At 42.9% G+C, this 27,109-nt stretch overlaps 1 protein-coding gene and 1 long non-coding RNA gene across 4 annotated transcripts in view; one reads left to right on the plus strand and one right to left on the minus strand.

The window, feature by feature from the left end:
- plppr5b (phospholipid phosphatase related 5b) overlaps positions 1 to 27,109 on the plus strand; it is an 82,280-nt gene that overhangs the window by 40,625 nt on the left and 14,546 nt on the right. For all 3 annotated transcript variants that reach the window (XM_034862091.1, XM_034862092.1, XM_034862093.1), the window contains one exon: positions 15,495 to 15,745. In XM_034862091.1, coding sequence (XP_034717982.1) covers positions 15,495 to 15,745 — 251 coding nt within the window. The remainder of the gene's footprint in view (positions 1 to 15,494; positions 15,746 to 27,109) is intronic.
- On the minus strand, positions 1,871 to 16,123 carry LOC117937851. The gene is made up of 4 exons (XR_004655270.1): positions 15,983 to 16,123; positions 12,053 to 12,063; positions 4,903 to 4,908; positions 1,871 to 1,880 (listed from the first exon to the last, which is right to left on the minus strand). It is a non-coding gene; the product is annotated as an uncharacterized LOC117937851 (long non-coding RNA).

Consider the following 27,109-nt stretch of genomic DNA (forward strand, 5'->3'; position numbering starts at 1 on the left):
CCTGTAAATCATAGAGTGGTCTAGACCTGCTCTATCTGTAAAGTATAGAGTGTGGTCTAGACCTGCTCTATCTGTAAAGTATAGAGTGTGGTCTAGACCTGCTAATCTTGCAATACATTTTGTTATGATGTGATACTATAATGGATGGATGCATGGATGGATGTTTTTTCTCACATGCACACACGTCTTGCTGCAAGTCTACAGTACAGTGCATTACAGACTAGCAAGCATGCAAAAAAATACCCTAAACTGCTCTCTGATAAAACACACATACACACACACACACACACACGCACATTGTAGCACAGCGTTGGCCTCTCCTTGTCCTCTCTCTTGCTTAAGTGAGAGCAGGAGATAAGACTGCAGAAGAGGATTATTACCGAGATCCCAGAGGGGAAATCCACTTGGTGGCCCGGCTTTACCCTCGCATTTACCCATCCAGGAAGCCATTCACGCTGCACGTTCATGTTAACAGGCCTTGTATTTCAGAATAAAGCCCCTTTCATCGCTAAGAGACTCTTTGGAATTTGTAATCATATATTATACACTGGTAACCTGTCTTATCTGAATAAGGCTTATGTCTTAGTGTTAATTGGTGTCAGTCTTGAAGAGTGCTGTGCCTTGACTTTTCATTAAAGCGGGGCGGAAGATAAACTACTTTCTTCGGGGTTTCGTCAGCAGTGATAGAGCGCCACAGTAATATCCCATGTCCTTGCCGAGGAAACAGTAGATATGTATGCTAATCTACCCTCCGACAGGAACAGGTGTAAAATGGAGAATTAAAAGGCCTTTAGTGAAGAAAATGCAAACAACAAACAAAAAGTGAAAAGAAACGGGACTTTTAGTTTGTTCTAGAAGATGTTTTATCTAACTACCTGAGAAGTGTGATCAGTCCAATTGACTGTTGGAGAGTACTGGGCAGTTAAAAATCATCGGAATCACGAATGGTATGATGTGTTTATGGCTGGATTGTTGTGAAAATTCCATGAAAGTATATGAAAGGTGCCCTTGATCCCAATTTACCTTCCAACGCATCGCTACGGTCATGAGCTTTGGAGACAGACAGACAGTATGAGATTACAGATACAAGTAACCAAAAATGTCATTCACTAATTTAAGCTTGAAAAATTGGGGGAAAGATGGAAGTCTCATTCACTTCAGGTGTTTTGCAGGCATGTCCTTTTGAAGGCAGGTCCTGGGGCAGACTTTAGACCATGCTCCAGGGATGAAATCACTTCTCTAGCATTGAAATCAATCAGTTAAGTGCTTTACATGAAGTAACAACAATAAAACATAAAACACAGTAAATCAGAAGGAAGAAAACATGCAATATATCAGAAAAAGAATACATGAAAGCAGAAACAACTAAAAATGTCATAACGTGTATTAAAAACCGTTTGAAATAAATAAGTTTTAATGTTAGATTTCAAAGGAGCTTTGTCCCTTGACCATAGGACTTCTGAAACCAGACTGCTCTGACCAGGGTCACAGTCTCGGACAGAGACACTGGAGACATGTCTTAGGAACCACTGAAGGACTGGAGGACATACCTTCCTGAGTGCCTGTTCAGACCAGATACAGCACCCACAAGTCATTGGTGGTGCTCGAAGCTTGGTGACATACTCACTGTGCTAGTTGGAGCATGCTGCTGTTATTCACTGACAACAAGTCTAGGACGTAGAGGAATATTTGTCTCATTGATTTCTGACATTCTACTGACCAGTGTTGGACAAGTTACTTCTAAACTGTAATACATTGTGGATTTCTAGCAACAGGAAATAAGGCTCACAGCTCTTTTGTCCTGTGAAGAATGTTTGGCGGTGTTGGCCAATTCTTAATAAACAAAACACCACAAAATGTTGCGTTCCAATGCGTTGTGACTCGCATTACTGAGATTGTAACGAGATTTATATTACCGAAATGTAATTTGTTCTATTACTCAAACACTGCACCCGACCATGCTTCTTTTGTAGAGCACTGTACAGCCAATAGCCCCATCCCTACTTCCTACCCCCTACTTCCAGCGCCCTGACTCGGCCCACAGCCATCTTTAAACTAGGCCTTCATGTGGATCTCAACTACTAACCTGTGAAGTGTCATGACTCCAGCTTGCTACTCACAAGGTCCACAAGGCTGCTAATGACCGATACAACTACCGATATGAGACCCAAGCTTTAAACCGGAGTTTTCATTTTAAAGTAGTAGAGGAAGATGCTGAGGACATGCTGCACCGGTTCCCATCTCTGGTACTTATTTCCACTGAGAGAGGCTGTACTGCAGTGTTTGAGAGGTGGAGGAAGTCTTATGTCATAGGGAGGGGTGCAGCAAAATGTACCAGAGGTGCAGTATTTGCTTCTTTTACCACCATCAGCTAATGAGTCCGGGGTGAGCGGTCTGGGCCCCTTTACAGCATCATTAGCAACAGCAGTTATCCCAAATTACAAAGCACAATTTAACATACACAATCTGGAAAATCCCATTACATACAGGAGGTGTGTCTGTTTGTTTTATGGTTCATTTGATCCTTGGCTATTGATATATACTTTTGGCAGGCTTGTTGGCACAATGAGAGAGCACAAATGGATAAATCCAGCACCCCCGCCCAGCTCCTGTGTGAGGCTGAACACTGCCAGCCTCTCACTGATCCTCGGAGCTAAAGGCCTCCTGACTTGATTTGACTTACAAGTATATGTGGTGGGATTTGTGTGTCAGTGATCAGAGGGCTTTAAGTTTTAAAGCTGGAGGATGGTACAGTAACTGGCTTGGCCTGCGGGGCTCAGCCGGCGCCCGCTGGCACGGCATCACGAGCTGAGTGCTCCCCGTTTACAGCAGAGGATTGATAGGCTGAGGCAGCTCCAGCAATTCATTTGGAACCTGGTGTTTGTTTCTTTACGGTTAATCTTGAATGTAATCACATTACATTCTTTCAGCATATACCTTCAATACAACCATATATACCTTCAGTGCTAACCATATCTATCTGATTTTAAATTTGATTGATTGATTGATTGGTACGAAGGTGTAGTGTAAATCCATTATTCAGAGCACCAAGTCTGTATTTATAGTATTTCAATCAGGAGAGACTTTATTGGACACAATATGAAATGTCCAGAGTCTTTTGAGATTAATTCCAGATCAGACTCCAGATCAGAGGAGGGTTGCACTCTTTGCCTGAAATGCCAAACTGACCGTAGCAGGGACGAGAACCGAGTTGAAGCAGCGACATCATGATGTGATTGGCTGAAAATGCAACGACTCAAAACCGCTGTTCAGTTAGGAGAGAGAGAGGTGATTAGTTTAGAAGTCTTCCTGAAGGAATTTCCGCTGAGCTTCATTTATAGTGAGTAAAAGAACTTAATAACTTGCATTAAATTGAACCCGGGGCGCCAGCCTTCGATAAGGGAAAAGATATCCAATTCATTATTCAGTCTCAATCATGAGTCATCAGTACTTTACTTAACAACACGGTGACCGTTTTCCTTCATACACTTAAACAATGCAATCAACTTATTTATTAATGGCATTTTCAGCTATTGCTAACTAATGCGTATAAGTAAATGACTAAAAGCAATGATGAATCCATGAAACCAGCTGTAGGCATCGAAGGACTGAGCCAGGCCGCTGCAGGCCAGATAAAGCACGTAAGATGGATTCATTAGAGCAAACAAAGGCGATGAGCAGCTGGATAAAAAAGTCCACATTAAACAGGTAGCTTGAATTAATGCAACACTCAGCAGCTAAGAGTTTGGTGGGCAGTAAAAAGATTGTCTATGATGGGGGACCTTACATATGTGTACCCATTTTAACATTTCCTACTCACTCTTCTTCTCTGCATCAACCACAACAAGTAAAGCCAGGGGAAATGGATGATCACATGATCTCTACTTTAGCAGATTTTTTTTCTTTGTAAGGTTGTATCCTTTTAGTGTTTCTCCATAAAGAAGGCGTACACTGTGGTTCTGGATCTGGATCCCCGTGTTTCTGATTGGATACATTTCTTAGTTCTTTCCTTAGCTTTTTATAATCATTATCAAACCATTTTTCACCACTAATATCTTTTTGTTTCTTTTCCTCTTTAAATTTGTTAGTTTTGCTGCCTTGTTAAAAATGGCCTTTATGTTGTTAATAGGTAGATTCACGCCTTCTGCACTGTAAGAAAATGACATACAACGACAATCATCCGAGAGTGATTGGATTTGTGGACTGTCCATTCCTTTCTGTAGAGATCAGTGCTGCTCGCAGTCCATTTGTAGGACGGGGTTAGGGTTTGTAGATTATTAGAATCTGCTTCTTTGTGTCTGAGATTTCCTCTACTCAGACAGATTGTTCTTTTACTATGGTCAGACAGAGGAGTAGGTCAGATGTCAAGGTCAGAGCTAAAATAATCAAGAGTACTGCTGCCAAGGGAAGAACTGTGGGTGTATCTACTGAGAGAGTCTCCTCTTACTCTGCCATGGACGATATACAGACCGTAGGGCCGTAGGACCTGTGTCTCATTCCTGTTAGTTTGCGTTCGTTTCTGGGGGGGTTTATTACGCTGTTGCTCCCCAATGCCAGGTGCACAATGGGTCTCAGGGCACAGTCCTGGGAGAGGATGGTACCAGGGTGGAGGTCTTTCTGTTGTAGGGGGGTGGAAACAGCAGTGCAGGAGCTGGAGAAGTTTCTGCTGGCTGCTGGATGCGGACATGCCCTTATTCCTGAATAAGAACATGGCTGAACAGTGTATCACGCTTAAAGAAAACAATTGGCCTGTCTCTGTTTGCACTTAATTATTATCATAGATTATTAAGAGAGTACTGCTTTGATTACTGTTTGCACTTAAAAAAATAAGACTAAAGAAACATAGTCATTAATCTTTGTAATTTTTATTTTTTATTTGAGCAAAAGTAGTAAAATGTGCACACGCTGCTCAAATGAGCCAGTTATTAGGTCTCGAGAGTTTAGTTATTCAGGGTGAGTTTGAGGCAAAACCTTTCACAGTGATTGTTTTTTATTTTGTGTCTTTTGATTGGATGATATGTTATTTTTCCAGTCATAATCCTTCATTGAAGTATTCTTTACAGTAGTTGTGAAATCTCATCCCGTTGTTCTCGTGAACCCAATAGTGTTTATAGTCGCGTCACAGCCCTACCCTTTACTGTCACCATGTACGTCTATGGGCCAGAGGGCATCACGTGACCCACAGGGAGACTGGGTAATTCCACTGTTTGTACTCCTGGAACACTTGCTGGGGGCCTGGGATTGGGCCCAAGTCTTTTTCAGCTCGGATTATTATAACAGCCAAATGAATACAATGATGAAAAATGTGTAAATAAATATATTTACTGGGATGCGTTTAGTGAGAAATGCACAGTGAAGATGACACGTCACATCCAAACAGATGGAGAGGCAGATGGGAAAATGAGCAGCTGTGTTTTGCAGACACACTGATGTTGTCAGACTGGAACATACTCTAGTCAACATCACTCAGCGTGTCCATAGGAAAGTCTCTGATAGGACAGTCCAACGCCTTGCCTCGCTCATCACAGATTCCGAACCATACTTTCTTTGAGGAACATTGTGGTCTGACTTTCTGAATGGTGGCAGGGTTAGTCTCGCCCTCCTTGAATGGAGAATAAACAAATGTCCAGAGTCCTCTGGTGGGACATCCTGTGTTGATAGGTTAACATCCCCAGTCACATCAATGGAAAGGGTCCGATACCTACCTCAGACCACCAAGCAGCTGCGTCAGTGTCTGCCTGCGGTGCTGGGCACACAGTGCAGATGACGACCAAAGTGAAAGGCTGAAGGCAGAATGGAGATCATGAGATCGTCAGATGCTCAGATCCAGGCGAGCGGGAGAGAGTGTTACTGTTCCATTTTTTTTGGTGTCATGAGACAGACTCTAGCATGCTTGGAAATTAATCCATTACAAGTAAACATTGTTTATCCAAAGTTCTACTTAATGGGAAACTTCAGGATTTTAAGCCTGTAATCGTTTTCACATGTTTATGTGTCAACTAAGTTGGTCAAAATGGCCTTCTGGCAATAAGTTACATCTCTCAAGATTTCACAAGGAGACTTCTCCTTGAGCAACATTTTAGTGACAATAGCAAACAGACCAGATCAAGGGAAAGGTGAAGGGTCCTTTCCATAATGTAGTCAGATTGAGAATATTAATCTGAGCCTGTCAGTGGCAACAACAGACAACATTGCCGGTTGACAATTGCACCAAAAGATTAGATTGTTTTAGGGCTGCATGGTCTCGCTTAATACTGGACCTACCTGGAACTTCAGAAATGGTTGTCCCCCATTAGCTCCTTTCCCCACATGGGACAATAGGTCCATGTTTAAAAACTACTGACGTTTTCCTTTAAGTCAAAGAGTTATTATTAGCTTAATATACTTAAAGTGTCTTACATTAGATTGTTAGTAAAGATAGATCAGTTAAACAGCATGTTACTGAAGCTGGTCTGGTCTGAAGCCAGGTGTACTACTTTATATGCAGTTTGGTAGTATAATCCAATGGTTCCCAACCTAGGCATCGGGCCCCTCCAAAGACTCACAAGTAAGATAATTAATGGGATAGGAGAGAAGAAAATTCAATGTTGTCTTACACAGACAACAACCTGATTCACAGCCTGAATATGACATGTTCCTGGCATGTGTGGGAATTTCTGACTCTCAAATTCTGCTTTGAGTGTTGTGTAATTGCATTTTGAAAAAAAGGTCAGCTTTTTAGTTTTGGATGAAAGCTAAATTTATAAGCAGACCGGATAAAAATTTGCCAAGGGCCGGATTTGGACCGCAGGCCTTGAGTGTGACACATGTTCTAAAATATCATTAAAGGTATAAAGTAGCACCGGCATTAGTGAGAAGCTGTAACTCTTTCACCCAGAATCCTCTGCTGTGTCCTCCAGCTGTCATGCAGAAGCTCCCACATCCTCTCTGTGGTGTTCCTCTTTGCTAATGTCAGACGGAGCCAGTGGTCACATGATACACGGTCCACGTGCGTGCTTGGACTGCTCGTTTGTATTTTGTGTGTGTATGCCAAAGTGTGTGTATTCATGCGCATCATGTACTGCATGCTTGCACATGCTTGTTGCCAGAATTTACATCTGCTGGAGAGCAGCACAGCATCATATGAGCTCCGTAGTCCGCCCCCCTTGCTCAGGCCATCCATTGCTTTGCATAATGACTCACAGGTCTGTGCTGTTTGGGTAAGATTAATTTTAGAACACAGCCCAGGGTCGAGGCGCTCTCTCGCACTCAACTTTCATGCATTTGAAGGCTTTGCTCGTTGAACTTTAGATTTCAAAGTGCACGGACAGCCCCCTGTTTCAGTGACATGATGTAGATGTGAGGCTGCCCCTTTGGGTTATTTTACACAGTTGTAAAGTGCAACAGTACTGTTGATTAAGGTCTTTTACTTTTCAACACCAGTCCCTCTGTATATATCTTCACTACAGCCATTCCTTTTTCAGCTACTGTAAGTATGGAAAGGATAAGGTAAATTATTACTCAGATTTTGATTAAGGATCATAGCGTCATGCACTTTTTCTGAGAGTTATGGTAGAATACAAATATTGCGTGACATGGGTTTCAAGGAGCAACGGTTCTGCTTTAACTGAATGTTAAAAAAAAACAGCATTTTTTAAGTTATTTTGTGGTGCAAGGCTCCTGAAGGTTTGTACGCTGACCGTGGATTTTTGGGTCTTACAAGGATGCCAAACAATGTTCCAGCCATGTTGAGTCTTGTTTATTCATATTCATAATTCACCAGAAGCCAGTTTTGCAAAACATAAAAGCGTCTGACACATAGCAGCTAATTTCACCAAGAGCTGTCCTCCATAATCAGCAGGACCGCCCTGCCTTCCTGTCTCTCCACCTCTCAGCATTAACATTTTATAATCTCTGTCCCACTCCTGTGTCGGTGGGAGCGTCTCCGGAGACTGCAGTGTTGCTGCATGCTGCAGCGAGTGATTCCCCTCAGCACCGAGACTCTGATCCTCTGCCTGGGTCCGACCTCCCTCCCCAGGTTGCTCTGCACCATGAGCACTCTTTGAACATGTTGGAAACAATATCTCTCCAAATGATAATCCTCAGTCTGCTCGCTGTTTTTCTCCATCATTACTGCTGCTGCTGCAAGTTTGAGTTGAGTTTGTGTCGTGCTGCAGAAAAAGAAAAAGAGTTATTTAGTCAGCCATATCTTGCTTCAGTTTATTCCAAACTAGGAGGCATTGCCAGACCTTCCTCAACAGCGCTGCAGAAGAGGGTCTGGCTAGTGTGAGAAAAATCTGCTCTGGATAATTGGCATTTCTTTAAACCAATCACAATCGTCTTGGGCTGCGCTGTGTGCTGGACGGAGCCACGGTGGCTCTGCTAAATAGTCTCAGGAAGGAACTTGTTTTGGTGGAACATGTGTACATTCAGAAGTAGTTTTAGTTGTCAACAAAAAACTCAGCTATCTAGACTATATGTCCAATCTGAGGACTATGGTTACCTGGTTCTCAGTCTAGCTAGCTGTCTGGATTTACCCTGCAGAGATCTGAGGACCAGGTAACCATAGTCCTCAGATTGGACAGATAGTCTAGCTAGCTGTCTGGATTTACCCTGCAGAGATCTGAGGACCAGGTAACCATAGTCCTCAAATTGGACAGATAGTCTAGCTAGCTGTCTGGATTTACCCTGCAGAGATCTGAGGACCAGGTAACCATAGTCCTTGGAAATCCACCAGAGGTTAGAACAACAACACAGAGACAGAGGACTGGGATGGACATCCGCTCCAAATGAATGAGACACTACCAAGCCAAGAGGACCGATCACAGTTGTATGGGGAGGAGCTACAGTGCACATACCTACGAGCCTACAGCGTAGATTTACCATACAACCATAACACAGGATCAACTCTGGCCCGCAAACATAAAGATGCATGTCAAAACTTTATACTGTTTATTGATCCCCAGTCACAATTTACACTCTGTTTTGCTAGTAAACACTACACACAACCCTGAAATACACACACATGCACATGCAGAAATTGAGAGATGTCAGAGTGGGGGGGCGGCCAGTGCGGTTGCGGGTGGGGCAGGTACGATGCCTTGCTCAAGAGCACCTGGCAGGGCCCAGGAGGAAGTGGCATCTCTCCAGCTGCCAGTCCACACTCCGTACCTTGGTCCGTACGGGGACTTGAACCCAACCCGCCTCCCTACAGACTGAGCTACCGTGACTTTTTTTGTCTGCCATTATTTCTTTGGAAAAACAATTGGTTGGTGTGAATTTGGTAGAAAATGAATAGCAAGAAAATACAAAATAGTGATGGCAAAATGTAAATCTCATCTGCTTTTGGGATCTTAACAGAAAAAGGTTTGGGTGGACCATTTTTGACGGATTTGATATTGATTTGTTTGGCAGATAATGACATCTGATGGGGGGGGGGGTCAAACTCTAAACCCACTGCATGGAACTGGACAGTGGCTTTTAAGGGAATTACTTTGTTGATCACTCATGATTAGCAGCCGCAACAGCACTTCCTTTGCCAGACCCTCAACAGAACCAAAGCGAGCATTGAAAGCGTTTTTCAAAAACATTTAAAACCCTGTCAACGTGTTTGAAAAGCGTTACTCTAACTCGTACTCTTTGCCGCTCAGGGTCAGGACTTACATACAGCACTAGAATGGAACAGTTAGGTTTAGGAGAAGATGGGGGGTGATGGAGCTGCTGCTGTACCAGATGCGTTCCAAACAGACACTAAAGGGGGATTTGTTTGCTTTGTGTCTGACGCTGAGAGTAACTGACCTAGCGTCTGTACTACACCAGTTGGCTCAAATGTAGCCTTAGGCTTGCTTTGCTTCAAATCTCAGATTCTTAAATCACATAATTACATTTAGCATCTTTGAAACATGTGGGCTTCCCCCAAAACAGTTGACTGTGTTGAGGGTGGATCGTGGTGGTTGCACCATGCATGGAGAGTGTGCATGTCAATGCCCATTGTTTGGTATTGATTATACAATGTGGCATTTCTAGACTGAGCGAGTGTGTGTGGACTGTGTGTCTGGAGGAGTTCTCTCCAGCTGTGAGAGTCTGTTTTTCAGTTGGTTGCCGTGGTATTTTTAATCTGACAGTGTGGGCGCTGCTGCACTGCACTCTGACATCTTTTCTCGGCAGTGTTGTTTTGATATGTCTGGTCAGCCATGTTGGATACCACTGCTTATATGTTTCTATGCTCCTTCAAACAGCCCAGATTATGTCTTCCTGTGCACCAGATGATTTCTCTCAGGAAAGACCAGACGAGCATTTCTGTCTACTTCGGTGAATAATGAACGTTAAACTTCCTACCATTGGCACTTGAAGTAGGAAGTTCCTAAGGGACCATGCACTTTGCATCCCTTGTAGCACTCAAACACACACACACTCACACAAATATAAGTAATTACCTTAAAAGCCAATGCCCAGTTCAAAATATAAAAAAATAAGGTCATACAAAATAAATAAATAACTAATAATTAACAGGGAAAATGGTCCACTTAAAACTTTTTCTGTTAAGGATCCCAAAAGTAGATGAGATTTATAGACCGTAAAAGAAGAAGGTTGTGACTGCGGGCCAGAGTTCATCCTGTTTTATATAAATGATAGACGTTCCGATACCGATACTAGTATCTCAGTATCGCCTCCGATACTGCCTAAAATGCAGGTATCGTATCTGGAAGTACTGGAGTTTATGCTCCTATCCGATACCACGTAATAAAGCTCCAAAGACAATCTAATTTAAAGTACTTTAATTATGTTCTTTTTCCATTATAGCTGACTGTCAAACAGGATAGTAAAAGAAAGTTCTGAGGTGATCATTGTTTGTATCTGACCTGAGAAAGAGTTTAACCTGAGCCAGACTGACAACAAACAGGATGTGATATGATTGTGACTGTCGGCTGGTCTGTCTACGGTGTGCTGCTGCCATCCATTTTACCTGTATACACTGTACCCTATGAACCGCTGTTGCACTTTATGAACTCCTGATGCCCTAAAATACTTGTTGCTTTGTTTTTTAAAGAACTATTTTTAGTTTTTACCTTATTTATTCTATAATTAAACCTTATCATAGGCTAATTAATTACTGCCATTGCCAATGTGCTAGTCCTGAGAGTGAATTTTGTTCTCTGTGTGTCCAACATGTTGAATGAAAATAAATTGAAATTGAAAAAAATTAAATACTTGCCCCGGAGCTAATCCCAGTGACTCTCTCAACCACATACTCCCCAAGCACACACCCACACCCACACCTCACCAACCAACCAACCAACCGCCCGCCCGGGGAGGCCGCAGAAAATGTACAAACATCACTTTAAGGTGCTATCTGTCTGCAAGTCCTGAGGGTGGGTGGGTGGGTTGTAGTGTCTCATGTCTCCGTTGTTGTTGTTTGTACAGTATGTATGTGATTTATAAATGAATAAAAATGTGATCAAAACGAGAGACAAAGGCTACTGCGAAGGCTCTGTGCAGAGCTTATGTACAATTATAAAGTGCCTGATTATCTCCTTTCCCAGAAACCTGAATCAGTCTCTAAAAGGTGGAGTTGAACATTCTTTTTTAAAATGTTTTAGGGAGGTGTAACATGATATCATTGGAGGACCTCTCAAACACTCAACTTAGAGCATTTGAGGAGACACCTAACCATCTCTATCGGCTAATGATGAACTCAGTCAACACTACTTACTGTACACCCTACCAACTGCTGCTGAGTCATCACTTACAAACACTGGAACAAGCTCAGGACAAAGAGAGACTAGTTAAGACAGAAAATATCCGCCGGATGTTAGTTCATTTGGACCGGATGTCCATTTCCGTCCTCTGTCTCTGTGTCGACGTTCTAACCTCTGGTGGATTTCTGAGGACTATGGTTACCTGGTCCTCAGATCTCTGCAGGGTAAATCCAGACAGCTAGCTAGACTATCTGTCCAATCTGAGGACTATGGTTACCTGGTCCTCAGATCTCTGCAGGGTAAATCCAGACAGCTAGCTAGACTATCTGTCCTATCAGAGTCTTTTGCACGACTAAAACTACTTCTGAACGAACACATGTTCCACCTGAGGCTTATATGTAGCGAGGCTTGTGGCTTATACTGTCTGTTTTTAAGTCTCACAGACAAATTCACAAAGACATCATTGCGACCGCTGATAGCACCCTGAATTGCGGATCACTTGCATCCGCTATCCTCCCCGTCTCAAGGTCTCATTCTCAAAAGATATTGCACTAATGGTACAACAGATATTTGATTGCAGTTTGACCGTTTTGCATCTGATTGCATGTGGTTAAGGGTAAATGATGCATTTGCACCAAGAACATAGTCTGCAGATCACTGGCTGAGAGGAAATAAAAAGAAATGTTTAGACAGCGAGCTACGGGTCCTGACCGACTAGGTGCAGAGACATTCCTCAAAACTTCTGGCAAGGAATTTAAACATGGCAGATAGATATGATATGAGTCTTGCAGGGCCGTTGGTGTTATAAATGCGGTCCAATAGCACCAACTTTCTGAAGACGCTACTATTTTCCCTGTAACTGAGTGTGGCTGTTAGCGCTGCTCTTTGTGAGTTGGAATGTTTTTGCAATGAGCCTCATTTGCATTAAAAGGGGCCAATAGTGCACCAAATGTCTGCATATTTAGCACGGGACCACAGAGGCGCTGTTTTGCTTTCATAATTACCTAAAAATGTAGATGCAGCTTCTAAACCTGCACAATCTTCACAGTCTTTTGTGAATTTGCCTGTGAGTTTCTGTTGGAGCAGCTGATAACAGCACAGAACAGAAAAGATATCGACGTCTTTTAATACTGGATCAATCTGGTTGAGAAGTAGATTATAACATTTATCTTCAGTTAAGTGGTTCCACGGGATCTCAGATGTGTTGTCAAAAGTGTTTAAAAAGATTCATGCTTTTCTTACAGTGAAATGAATTGATGGCATTAAACCCTTCTGACTTAAAATAAACCAGGTAGCACATCTGCTCATCTCGGCCCACTCCCTCGTTTTACAACCACAGCTATTAACAGGCTTCAGCAGGGTCTACTTTAATGCTCAAAGGAAAACAAAATCAATGCAGTCTCTGTCGGAGTAATATAATCATATGAAGACCTGATTGTGTCTAGTTCTGTGACACTGAGTCACATCTTCATACTCACCACTCACCCATGGTGTGTGTGTGTGTGTGTGTGTGTGTGTGTATGCGTGTGTGTGCACACACAGGGAGTCTGGGAAACTTAAAACTTTGAGACTGACTGGGTTGTGCATCACACTGCAGCATTTTGGCGATGCTGGCACCACATCAAACAAGAGGTGCATTGCTTCAACCCTGCTCACCCTCCAACACACACACACACACACACAGGTGGATCAGATACACTCAACAACCATGTATACTTCCACTGCTCCAATGTGTCTCTACAGCACATCATGGCGTTGTTCGAAGGAGGAAAACTGAATTAGATTCATGCTCTAATAAGCGATTTTGGACGTCCCTCTGTGTTCCCAAAGCTGACAGGAGGAGGGGGTGGAGGGTAGGGAGGGGGGTTAAGCTACCGAGTGTAACTCGTCTGTAAAAACACAGATTGCGCAAATGTCCACATTCGTGTTGAAGAAAGTAGGACAGCGTCGGAACCATGCGCTGTGTGGCGAGAGCGCCGGGCGAGTGAGTCACACGACGCCTGACGAAACCCATTGGATGCTTGTTAAGAAGTGGGCCAGTCAGCATGTGGTGCCTCACGCCGCTCCTCTGGCTGGCTGATGAGGAACGAGAGAGGAACAGCAACATCTCAAACAACGACTTGAGTAGCGTGTCTTTCTCAACCGCTCTGACACCTTTCATGAATGTCTTCCCGTTAAACGTGCTTCAAAGCCTCAGTTCAATTAGTCGGCAGCAGCACAAACACTTGACAGTGATTGGAAAAGCTGCTATTGTTGCCTCAGCAAATAATGCATCCTGGAGGCGTATGTGTGTCTGTTTGTGGTGTGGTGAACACCTCTCTTAGTGTGTGTGTGTGTGTGTGAGGGACTTTTCTGACTTAGCGCCTGTTTAGTAATTTAGTGCGACAGAGGGCCGGGCTCTCGTAGGAGGAAAGCAATTATTTCTGTTAAAGCCCTTCAATCACTGAGACATAAAGCCTGGCAGATTTGGTTAAGAACAGTATGAAGGGACGTTGGCACCTGGGGGGCCACACACTGTGGGCCTTGTTTAAGAAAAAATAGTGCATGGCGTGAAAAGGCCAGCGCAGGTGGATTTAGGGCGGGTCCAAATCCACTTTTCCTAGTTTAACAGCGGAGAAAAGGGTCCTTACGCTGGGCGCATGGTCCTCAGGGTTAGGGTTAGTGTCTTCATTAATCATAGGTGTTTCTGGGTAACATGCAATCAACCAATCAGAGGTCCTCTCCCATTCCTTTCAACAGCCAGGCACATTTTGACATTGGAGCAATGCTATTATCATGGTGGAGTTGCACCGTAATATTTTTATTTTTAATCTTTTGCATGTTTGTGTGCTGCCGCGCATCCCTGTGTGTGTGTGTGTGTGTGTGTGTGTGTGTGTGTGTGTAACAAGCATAGTGTGCATGTGCTGTGGACGAGCCCAGGCACCTTATACTAATGCATTGTTAAAATAACAATGAAATTCTGCACTATTGACTTTGAGGACCTTTATACAGTGTCACACAGCCTTTGTCATTCACACTGAAACATGCCTTGCCTTACTGTATCAACGTATCAGTTCAACATGTTTGACCTGCAGTGAACAAACTGATCAATTAACCAGAGCAGCCTTGGAGCAACTTGAGCTTGTAATCAGTTAGCTGACCGTTCCCTCTACATGAAGCGTTAGGCAGTAACGTAGGAGGCTAGCAGTCAGCTGAAGGGTAAGGTGGAGATTGGCCGGTAATAGAGGAGTTGCACCGTGCGGTCATTCCTCTGCTATCTAACTACAGAACACTGACTTCAGAGCAGCTGCATCCCATAGATAAGTAACAGTGTGCAGCTTTACGCTTTAATATAATTTAAAGTTTTATATCTAAAGTTGTCATCAAGGGTCAATTTAGCTATAGCAGTGATCAAAGAATTAATTGGAAGTTGCCTTTATCCAAAGCGACAATAAATCACACAAACTGCTAAAATAATTATGAATCTCATTTCCCTAAATATCTGTATATCTTTATCGGTGTCTGTGTCCAAACCGGGAGCGGCAGATGGCTGCCCCCCAAGAGTCGGGGTCTGAACAGGTTTTTTCTGTAAAACGGACGTTTTTCCTCGCCGCTGTCGCACCAAATGCCTGCTCTTGGGTTAAAAATGTTGGGTATTTTAAAATGATAGAGGGTGGTCTAATCCTGCTCTAACTTTTGTGTGCTAAGAGAACTCCTGTTGTGATTTTACAATGCAGTCAATGCAATTCAAGATATCAGTAGCTGAGATGGTATTTTCAATCAGGTCCACCTCCAGCGGTCTGCTGTGTCGCTCTAAACATCTTTTTTTCTTCCCAGGAGTGTACACCTTTGGCCTCTTCACCGTTGACATCTTTGTTAACGCGGGCCAGGTCGTGACGGGGAACCTGGCCCCCTACTTTCTGACGGTCTGTAAGCCCAACTACACGGCGCTAGGCTGCCAGCAGGCCCTGCGCTACATCAGCCACCAGGAGGCCTGCACGGGAAACCAGGACGACATCCTGCGCGCCCGCAAGACCTTCCCATCCAAGGAGGCCGCACTCAGTGTCTACGCTGCCCTCTACCTGGCTGTGAGTTACTCCACTCCCCCCCCCATTACAGCTCTCACCCCGTGTCACATTCAACATACTGTACACCTATTCATGGTTACTTCTAGGACTTGGTTTTAAAAATCGGTATTCTGATTCAAATTTATCTTTATTTGAGTGATCATCATAAAATACTGAGACTGATCTTTCAAGTCCAGTTCAGACCAGAGATTGGCAACGAGAGGAGTCGAAACTTGCAAGGGGTCGGTCTGCAGCAACCAATGAGACGAGACGGCGTATCTTCTCCATAGCAACAACTCTCTGTACTTCGGTTCTAACTTTCTCGACTTTCATGCTTTTTTGTAGCTGGATATATGATTCATTTTGTCTAAATATCAATGTTGAGAACGTTAGTGACAGTGAGATAGTGAGATGCTTGCTACAGTTAAATTATTAATGATGAATCTGCCAAAATGATGATGCTGCGTGGCTCACTCAAGTGCACAACAAGGCAGGACATAAGTGACTTAACATATTTGACGAGACAAGAGGTTTAGATTATGTAGATGAACTTGTTTTTGACATGTCTGATCATCTGACTGAGAATTTCTTTAATCGAGTCGACAGCCCTGATAATGTTATCATAAATTATATAACTTGACCTGAGAGCCAGGATTTCTGATCCCCATGCCTCCTGTTTTTATGCTAAGCTAAGCTAATGCTTCATGGCTCTTGCTCCATGTTTAGATCTGGTAGTGATATCAATCAGAACATCCCACATTCAGAAAAATTACAATAGGCATATTTTGCAAAATGTTGAACATTACTTTAAATTGCCTTCATACCAAAGGCATGGGTATTTTGGGTGAAGCTATGCTAACAGAGAAGATTGCAGCCAAATCACAGTAGAGAATGATTGTGTTGGTTTATAGGTACTGGATGTCACTCAGGTAATGGCTCAAAAGATGAGTAAAATGTAAGTAATTCTATTTTCTAGTTATTAGACAGCTGCCAAGACAGATTATACAGGAAGGCAGGCCTCAGTAGACTTTTACAATCCAAGTTCTCTCTCCCAAATATCTCTTTTGTGTGAGGTTGAGAATGTTAGTGATATATTTATGCAAATAATATTCAGCCCAAACTGCTTATGCACACAGAATGCTGCAACATCCTTTTAAAAGCAGCTGGTTCAGCTGTTGACCCACCGGCTCCAGATACAGTTCTTTAGTGAGAGGAAGGGGGTTGAATTCCAGGACAGCTCACAGTTTCTCTTCAGTTTTCACTCTGTTTTCACTGAGAGATGCTATCACAATCTGCTCAGCTCTGAGTGGGAGTTGTTGAGTCTATGTGTGGTTGGCTCAATGTGTGTCATGACAAACAGTAAGTTTTGTAAGTGCTTCAACATTGTGCAGCTGGGATCACTGTAAGAAGTTAGACGATGGAGGTCACAATCAGTTCTGAATGGCTCCAAAGGCTCATTCTGTTTACTTATCACATATCGTTAAAAAAATAATCTAACTAACCAGGAGAAGAGAAGCCAAAAGACTGACATTTATATATTTTTTAAAAACAATTGGGGGTGCATGTGGAAATCTGAAACAATTTGACCAGTTTATAAACAAATTGAATTACAAATGACAATAAGTGGTGAACCCTAGAAGGGGGAAGGACTTGGTTTGTTTTTGGATTTGTGCATATCGTGCCTTTGCTGGAGGTGCCATTGTTCTGATACTGTCATGTAATTTGCTATAATTACAATATAATTATTAAGTACTCAAAAAACAGCAACAAGATCTCCACTCTCATGCACAGCTGGGCACTGTATCATCTAAACAAGTGTTTTACTTTTTGCAGACATTACAATCCTTCAAATTTATCGTATTCTAGCTTAGGTTTTATATTTGAAGACGTTTCTATAAATAGCAACTTGTGCAAGTTATTATGTAAATGATGGGATTTCACCGGCTGAAGCACGTCGTCCTGCTGTTTATTAACCACGTCCATTGTTATGTCTATCGTGCGAGTTTAGCATGTAGCTAACAGTTGGATCATTTGCGCTCGCTAAATACCTTTTTAAAAACCGTCTTCTCTGTCTAAGAGAAGGCCTTACCTCTCTGAGCTGCTGCACCCCTACACCCCCGGCCGATCTCTCAGGTCAGCTGACCAGCTGCTCCTGACGGTGCCTAAAACTAGGCTTAAGCTCAGGGGGCACCGTGCGTTTGCCATAGCAGCTCCAAACCTTTGGAATGGGCTGCCTCTGCACATTAGACCGGCCTGCTCGCTGTCTCATTTTAAAACCTCCTCTTTTCATTGGCTTTTAACACCAGGTAGAGTGTGTGACGTTACCATATGCCAGCAGTGCATTTTATTATATGGATTTTATTGTAACTTATATAAGTGTGTGTGTGTGTGTGTGTGTATATATATGTATATATCCCTTTGGAAACCTCGTGTTTGTTAAAATCGTGCTATATAAATAAAGTGGATTGGATTGGAAGAGCTCAGAACTGGGAGTGTGGCTGTGTAGTGTGTAATTAAGCCAGCCAGGGTGGGTTTTGTTAAAAAAATCAGTTGGGGGTGGATGTTTTTTGATCATGTGCAACAAAACGGATCATACAAAAATGAAATCCCTCTTTTAATATCATGAATATAATGCCACTTGGCCACTTGCCATAATAATAAATCAGCAGATGCAGGGATGTGTAGACCAGAAAGGGGGAAATCCTACACTCCCCCCCCCCCCCCCCCCCCCCCGAAAATCGCACCATGTATATCAGCCATAGTGGTTTAAAGAGAAGAAACCTTCCCAAACACTAATGCTGTGAGGTCGGTGAGATAAAGCTGAATGTTTCCACGTCCTCTCCCTGACTGTGTCTTCTGAGCACTGTGCTGTCCCTCTTCAGGTCTTACTGTGCGTGTAATCTCTCTGCTGTCTAATACGATTATCACATTTAACTCTCTGATTAGTTTCTCACTTGATTGTCTTACGTAAGGCCCAGTTATAGATCCCAGATACAGATACTGTCTCCCCGCACACATATCCCATGTGAGCATGGCTGGAGGAATCTGCAGCTGAAGATAGAGGACTCATCCAAAATCATTGTGTACAGAAGATACTTTAGTATATGTAAGTAGGTAAGCATGTAAAGTATGAATATTAACAGTAGTAACCTACTCCAAGCCTTCAGGTTCACAACTTTTGAAAAACACCCACAATGATTCAGAAATACAAGAAAACTTCCTGAGAAATCAAAACAAGTTACAGTGACAGGTTTCACGGAAGACAAAGCTCCAAATGGGTCATTCTTCATCCTAAAGTCCCACAGAAGCCTGACAGACTCAGACGGGCCGCCCAAATGATGCGTTCCATTTTACATCTGAAGCCGCTGTAGGTTCAAACACACACATGGCCATAACACAGTATGTTGCATTCCCTTCTTTTTAATACTCTGGAAGTCCTACATCATTTAGTACTCTGTTGTGAAAATGCTATCATGTATACAAATGGAACAAAAACTGAATGCTGTATACAACAAAATAAATTTATATTGTGTTGACGGAACATAAAGTCACACACAGAATCACAAGTCAAGTGAGGAGACAAGGAAATCGCAATGAAATATTAAAGAGAAAAATAGCACTTGGGGGAATTGAATTTGCAGGTAGTAAAATGTCTTTTCTGCCACTCTTATATAATCCAGTTACTGTACAGGCTCGGAGGGCCGGCTGAGTCCCACGGTGGGGGAAGACAGCCTGTCAGCATGTTGTGAATGGTTTGAGATTAGTATGCACATTCAATCTCACATCTAATTGTTGTTGTATGGATCCGTCACCACCTCGTCATGTTCACATTCTAGGAAGGCATTAAGGAAATAATATTCCATTTTACTCTTTCAAACCTCATAGTAAAATCACACGGTGATTGTACTTTGTTTACCGATGATGACCCTGATACCCACTGAAGCATAGTTATGAATATGTATGAGGGTTGAGAATGAATGGATCTAGGAAAGGGGACTGGGGGCTGAGAGCACATCTGCGATAGGTCCCAGGTTGATGTACTACACAGCTGTTGATGTTGAATGTCAAGAGTTTGCTTTGTCTCGTAACTTGTTGTTGCTATTCAGTTTTTTTGGCCAAAAAGGTTTATCGATGGAAGTTGTACTGACCAAAACCGGCTAAATACAAGTCAAAGGTCTCCGTCCTGATGGCTTCAAACCGCTTGCTTTACATTTTTCAAAGTTGGTAGCCCAGGTCCACATGTCTGACTCCACCACAGATTAAATCTTTGGAGTTATGTGACGCGCTATCGAGTTTATACTCGCTCAACTAGCTTTCTGTCTGTTGGAGCTGGGATCTTCAACTTGTACTTATACGTCTAATCCAAAAAAATGCATAAGGCTATAGATAGAAAATACTTAAAGACTCAAGTAGACCTTGAGTTTAATGAGGTTCTGGTGCCGGTTTGGGTCTGGCCCCAGTGGCCAGGGTCGAATTAGGATTGACTCCAGTTGTCTCAGACTGCACCTTTAACCCATGTGTTGGTTTAATGGTAGGCCAGAAAATAACATACAGCTGTCTATGAAGACGCTTTGTTCTTTATCTTCTGCCAACCCCGGAGTGGTGGAGTCGAGCTCTCCCTATGACCTGCACCTTACCTTTTACGTGTTAAAACACAGCTTCCTTGGCTCTCTGATCTTCCCGATCTAAAAGTCTTTTACTAAGCTCAAATTACTGAGTTCTGAAACTCCCTTTTAATTTATCAATCCAGATGGCATTGTCCCGGTCAGGAAGAGCGGAAGTCGAGGTCAGCCGTGACTTTAAGGCTTCTACACAAAAGAGATTTCCTACAACCTAAAAAGAGGAATGCATCAGAAAATAGAAATAATTCCTAAACTTACAACAGTAAGTGTACTGGAGTTGCTTTTCAGCTTCTATTAGAGCTTGGGGACGTTTCTTACTAAAACATTCTTTAACTGTTGTACAATAGAGTGTGAATGTCCTTACAATAATAAAAACGTATCTTCCTTTGTAGCATTCCATCTCCCTTTGGTCAGCCGTCCGACACGCGTGGATGCTTGAATCCACAGAGAGTGTGACACACTGTGGCTTTATCCTTTCAGCAAATGAAAGCTTTTCCACCAAGGCTCCCGATTCTAGCTGATGATCTGATAGTTTGGATTTTCTGTGTCAGAGAGCCGGCGTCTGCCCAAGTGCCCATGAGCGACGGATGCACGGCTTTCGACCATCAGCAACTTCCCACCTAATAGGGGAGAGCAGATTGCTTCTGTTATCTAGGTCATGTAGCAGAGGCCATTGTTTGTGTACAGTGCACGTGTGTGCGCGCACGCACACACACACACCCTGCAGCTTTGAGGAGATGTTGCTACTCCTCTACAAACTCTCATTGTGTCGGTCATTACAGCAGAGCCAGGGCCAAACACCGCCATCCAGCATCCGCTGCAGCGGGGATTTATCCAAATGAGGTTGTAATTACCCCATTCAGTGACCTAAAGACGTATTGTATGTTCTGGCCTGAATCTACACTGTAAGGTTGTGTCATTTAAAGCTGCAACCAAGAGCAAGTATGAATGATTTGGCTTGAAAATGTCCCTGCATCCTTCTATTTTTAACAACCTAGAAGTTGTCATTGTATCTTTGTGGCTCATTCCTATTGGCTATGAAATCATTTTATTCTCTAATTTCATTGCAAAAGCATTAGCTCACAACACGTTACACAGGTTTAAACAAGTCCAGTTTACCACTGATGGCAAGTGAAAGGACAGCAAACACAGCCAACTGTAAATATTACATTACCACTCTTGCTGTAGTTGAGTCTACTTAATTTTGCATTGCAGTGGAGTTCCAAAGGCTCACCTGGGTTTTTAAGAATAATTTTAGCCAGGGAATGGTTCAGAACTAGCTTGTTCCCTTTAGTCTAGACAGTTAAACAGTTCATTTTATGCGTAAAATAATATTGTATGTGACTAATAGGAAGTCCTACGTCATTGGAAGTCTTACTTAAAGAAACATGCCGACAAGATTAGCCAGGCCATTGGGGCTCTATCACTCTCTAACTGTAATGTTGTGCAAATCTTTGTCATTTTTGACAAACCTATGTGTTTTAACAGTCATGGGAAATCTGTGGTTCGTTCCTGTTTTTTACCTCTCAGGAACATTGCTAAGATCAGATCAGTGGTTTCTAAAAAAGATGGAGATGCTTGTTCCTGCTTTTATTTCTTCACGTTTAGAACGTTACATTGTAATGTACACTTGTTTAAACAAATCATCCTTGGACAAACTGCAAGTTGTCCAGAATGCTGCAGGAAGACTTTTGTCTAAGACCAGCAGGAGATGGCACATTACTCCTGTGCTCCAGGCTCTTCATTGGCTACCAGTAGGTTTTAGACTTATTTACTTATAGAGCCTTGCATGGTCACGCTCCCTCCTCCATCCAGGATCTGTTGCACACCCACACTTCTGGTGGCTCTCTGAGGTCTTCAGACCAAGGCCTTCTAACTGTCCCCAGAACCCCTTTTAAAACCAGAGGTGATCGAGCCTTTTCTGTGGTGGCTTCAAGGCTCTGGAACTCTCTCCCTTTAGTCTTGAGAGCTTTGGATTCTGTGAAAACTTTCAAAAAACACCTGAAGACACGTATTTTTAGACAAGCTTTTAACTAGCAATATGGCTTAGTATTTTATGTGTTGCTAATTTATTTGTTTTTACTGTAAAGCACTTTATGAACCTTCTTGTCTGTGAAAGGTGCGTCATGAATAAAGTTTACTTAATTACTTATTGGGACTTTATTTCATTCACCGTATCCCCCAGACTTAGATAAGTTCATACATATCTATCTCATCTTGGTGTGTGTCGTAATTCTGTCCCACCACTAGCCTAGCTTAGTACAGATGTTGGAGGTAACTGGCTCCCAGGCCTGCACGATTTGGGGGGAAATAGGAATCATGATTTTTTTGCTTAGAATTGATATCACGATTCTCATCCATGATTTTTCATGAAATTGGCAGTACCACACTTTTGTTTTGGCACCAAAGCACGTTGGGCATCAGCACAAGGCTCCACTGAAGAGAAGGGAGAGCATTGATTACATCGGAGCATTAACAGAACAGACAAATGTATTAAAATAAAAATCCCAAATGCTATTTGAGGAGTTTCTCCAGACTTGCAATCTGGAGCGCCAAGGTATCACGTGTTGGTGTCTTTAGGCTACATTTACACAGCTACGTTTGAGTTTAAAACCAAAACCTTCTGCTACGTTTGCCTCTCATTCCCCCTGCTCTGGCGTTTCCCCCTCTCATTCCCCCTGCTCTGGGGTTTCCCCCTCTCATTCCCCCTGCTCTGGCGTTTCCCCCTCTCATTCCCCCTGCTCTGGCGTTTCCCCCTCTCATTCCCCCTGCTCTGGCGTTTCCCCCTCTCATTCCCCCTGCTCTGGCGTTTCCCCCTCTCATTCCCCCCGCTCTGGCGTTTTCTCCTCTCATTCCCCCTGTTATTTTGTTCCCCCCTCTCATTCCCCTAAACTGAGACATTAGTAAACACTTCTGCTTATGAATCTGCGGGGTTGTGTTCCAGTCTCAATGGCCACAACCGGAGACCTTTGGCAACACTGACAGTGACGCCAATGTTTCGCCGGCTGATGGTAACTACCATTAATGGGTGGAGTACACATGCTGCCCCCCCCGTTGACCCTGGCATGCTCAGTAGACCAGAAAGTTGATGAGATATGAGGTTGGGTCGTGTTACTTTAAACGGAGATTAGTTTTGCTAGAGACGCTTTTGGCTCAAAACCCAGAACCTAACAATGTACATTTACAACACATTGTCATTCAGATAAATACAACCCAAAACAGTTGACTGTGTTGAGGGTGGATCGTGGTGGTTGCACCATGCATGGAGAGTGTGCATGTCAATGCCCATTGTTTGGTATTGATTATACAATGTGGCATTTCTAGACTGAGCGAGTGTGTGTGGACTGTGTGTCTGGAGGAGTTCTCTCCAGCTGTGAGAGTCTGTTTTTCAGTTGGTTGCCGTGGTATTTTTAATCTGACAGTGTGGGCGCTGCTGCACTGCACTCTGACATCTTTTCTCGGCAGTGTTGTTTGATATGTCTGGTCAGCCATGTTGGATACCACTGCTTATATGTTTCTATGCTTATTCAAACAGCCCAGATTACATTGGGCCATACATTTTGATCGGTAGGGGTTCTCTTTCAAAGCATCTTTTCCAATGCTTCTCCATGGATTATGGTCCCCCATTCTGGTTTCTCTTAATGGGAGATGTCACTCATCGTGCTCAGAGAACTAAGGTAGCACAACGTTTCTTAGACTTGTATAAATGCTTGGAGGTTTTTAATGAAGCTAACATTTGTTGAAACCTGCTGGATAGTTGAAAATGATGCTGAGCCTTTGTAGGCTACAAAAACAGTAAGTAACAAATACTCTGAGTACATCTTGAGCAGGTTTTACTTTTACTTGAGTAGATTTTCATTTAAGTAATTTTATTTCAGTAAAAGTTTGCTTGAGTCCTTTTACGTCAGTAGAATATGTTTTTTACGTTTGCTGTTTTCTGTTTCATTACTGCCACGCTCACAATGGCAATACCACAATGCATGACTCATTAGTGAAGTTCAATGGTTTTATTAGCAAGCTAATAAACTCAATGGCAACAGTGTCTAAAAACAGCAGTCAAAGGCAAATCCAGAAAACAGGAAATGGTCAAAATCCAGGGAAAAAAACAGGAACTCAGAATAACAGGAAACAGGAAAGCAGACGATCTTAGACCGGGGTAAGGGGAAGACTGAGCTTAATACACAAGACAGGGGAGACAATGAGATACAGGTGCATCACTGTGTCACACAGGTGGGACAATCTATAACAGAATGTAAAACAAGACAACACAAGGGAGCAGGTTTGGTTAAAGATTTCCTTGTGACACCTAAGGAAATATTAAACTACAATATATATATGGTATCAGGAAAAGTACAATGTATCAATTATATCAGAGTTGGACCACGCTGACGGGATCTGATACCATTCAAGGTTAAAGGTCAATATCTGGTTAACCTCTACCAGATCTTTGTCATAGAACTAACTGACAAGAGCCTAGAGTCCGATATATCTTTGTAATTCCCCCCCTGAATCGACCTGATGTATAACCACAGCGGCGTGCGCTGGCTCCACAACCCCCCCAACCCCTACACCAACACACCCACACACACACACACACAAACACACACACACTATTTCAACTTGGCAAGATGAAGAGATTGATGTCTGGAAACAGCGTCTAGCTGCTCAGCCTCATCTCCCCAGGTTGAATTTTTCAAGTCGCTCTCTCCATTTAGCTGACAAGCCTCTGATGTAGTGAGCATGCCAACAGCTGCTAATGTCTGACATTTAATGGGAAATGGGTTAGAGAGTGCATGCAGCTCTGAAACGCCTCCAGAGGCTGTTTGCAGAAATCAAGCTCTGACCTGAGGAGGCCCAGGTCAGATGACATCCAACGGAGAAACGTTATCTGTGCATCTAAGTAGAAAATTGATGGTATATGACAGCTCATTCAAGGCTCACAGGGAGAAATGCTCTTGACCCAGCGAAGGACACACACACACACACACACACACACACACGGTCCAACCTGATAACAGTTGTCAGTGTAACATGAATCAGGGCAGCAGGGCCAGGATAGTGGCATGGAGATGTTGTAAAACAAAACTGCTAGTGAGCAGTATACAGTGGTGTGAAAAAGTGTTTGCCCCCTTCCTCATTTCCTGTGTGTGCTTCTCAGCTTTAAATCCTACTGAGGACGTTAATCTTACAAAGATCAACAATCGTATGGAAAACAGGAGGAAACTAGTGACTTATTGGGAACTATTTTCTGCAGCGGATGAATCCACATTATTTGTGGCAGCAGGACGGTGTGTGTGGGACAGTGTGTGTTCATGGCAGCCAGTACAACAGTGGGGCTCACAAGCCATGTGTCCATCTACACATTTGTAGGCAAATTAAGAATATTAAAGGAAATAAGTCTTAAGGAAACAGTACATTTTGGCTAAATTTGATGAATATTGACACAAGTTTAAACGTTGGATTTTATTAGATTCTCTCTTAATCAGTAAACCGCTTGTGCTGGAAACAAGTGTTGGAAACACTTTGAGGTCATTTCATAGTTGCAGCTTGCCATGAAACCAAGAAGAAGAAATCGTAGGTGATGTGCAGCACTCATTTCTTTGCAGACAGGACGGGTGTCAACAAAGACAGAAAAAGGTGGACGAACGAGGAGAAGAGAGACTTCTTCATTTCATTTACCAACCGAAGTATAACGCCTATTGTAGATACCAGAAATCTAAGAAATGCCATAAAGTGCATCTGCATCATCAAAGTGATGTTTTGATAGTGTTGTCTGATTATAACTTGATATTACGCTATCGGAGACAATAATAACCCTTTGTGGTTAGACAAACCTTGTTCCCAAATGTCGGCTTGAGTGTTGTGCAATTCAGTGTGAAAATGAATGGACACACCTTCAAAATCTCTCAAATCCATTTGACACACCAATGTGATGCTGTCACGCACAGTTTTTTTTTAATTATTATTATTTTTGGGGCTTTTCTGCCTTTAATATGCCTTAAATATTTTTAAGGCATTTTATGGAAATCGCCATATAGGTCGGATTCAAATTGTGGACTGATCCCACTGATCCAACCCGGCCACATACACAGGTTTTATTCACTTTGAAGCCCCTGGCTTCATTTACATGAATGTTTTTAGCGAACTTCAGATAATTGGATAAGTGGATGGAAACATAGCTACTGATGTGTGTTCAACAAAATTGAATGTAATCATTTTTGGACAGCTTTATACATATAAAGGGTTTTTTGTTCACCTTTAAATATGTGTTTATTACAAATGTTTTGTGTGATATATCTTAAGCAGATCTCAGTAGTAAATAATCTAGTGATATTCCAATGTGCTGTAACCTTAGAGATTAGTGAGCAGGCCTTATGATAATGATGCATTATTTACACCTCTTCATCTGAGGCCCAGATGGAGAGGAGAGGAGAGGAGAGGAGGAGGGGACGGTGCTGCAGGCTCTGTCCCTCCACTTGACTCTCTCTGTTACGTTTTCGTCAGGCTGTTGAACCATTCGCACATAACACCACACAAACTAATGCACTGTAATTGGTGTGTATTCCATGTTTTTATGACTGTCAGCAGCACATTGACTGCTGCTCTATAAGAGCGTGAAGGTCCTAATAGGGAGGAGGTCGGGGTGCGTTTGGCTCCTAAAACACAAGGCTTTAAAGCCGGGGAACGCAGTTCATGTCCCGGAAGAAGTTAGTCCTTCTCGGTTACTAGTAACTGTGTGGAGGAGAGGGGGGGGGGGGGGGGG

Source organism: Etheostoma cragini, chromosome 22, assembly GCF_013103735.1.
Source record: "Etheostoma cragini isolate CJK2018 chromosome 22, CSU_Ecrag_1.0, whole genome shotgun sequence".
NCBI lineage: Eukaryota > Metazoa > Chordata > Actinopteri > Perciformes > Percidae > Etheostoma > Etheostoma cragini.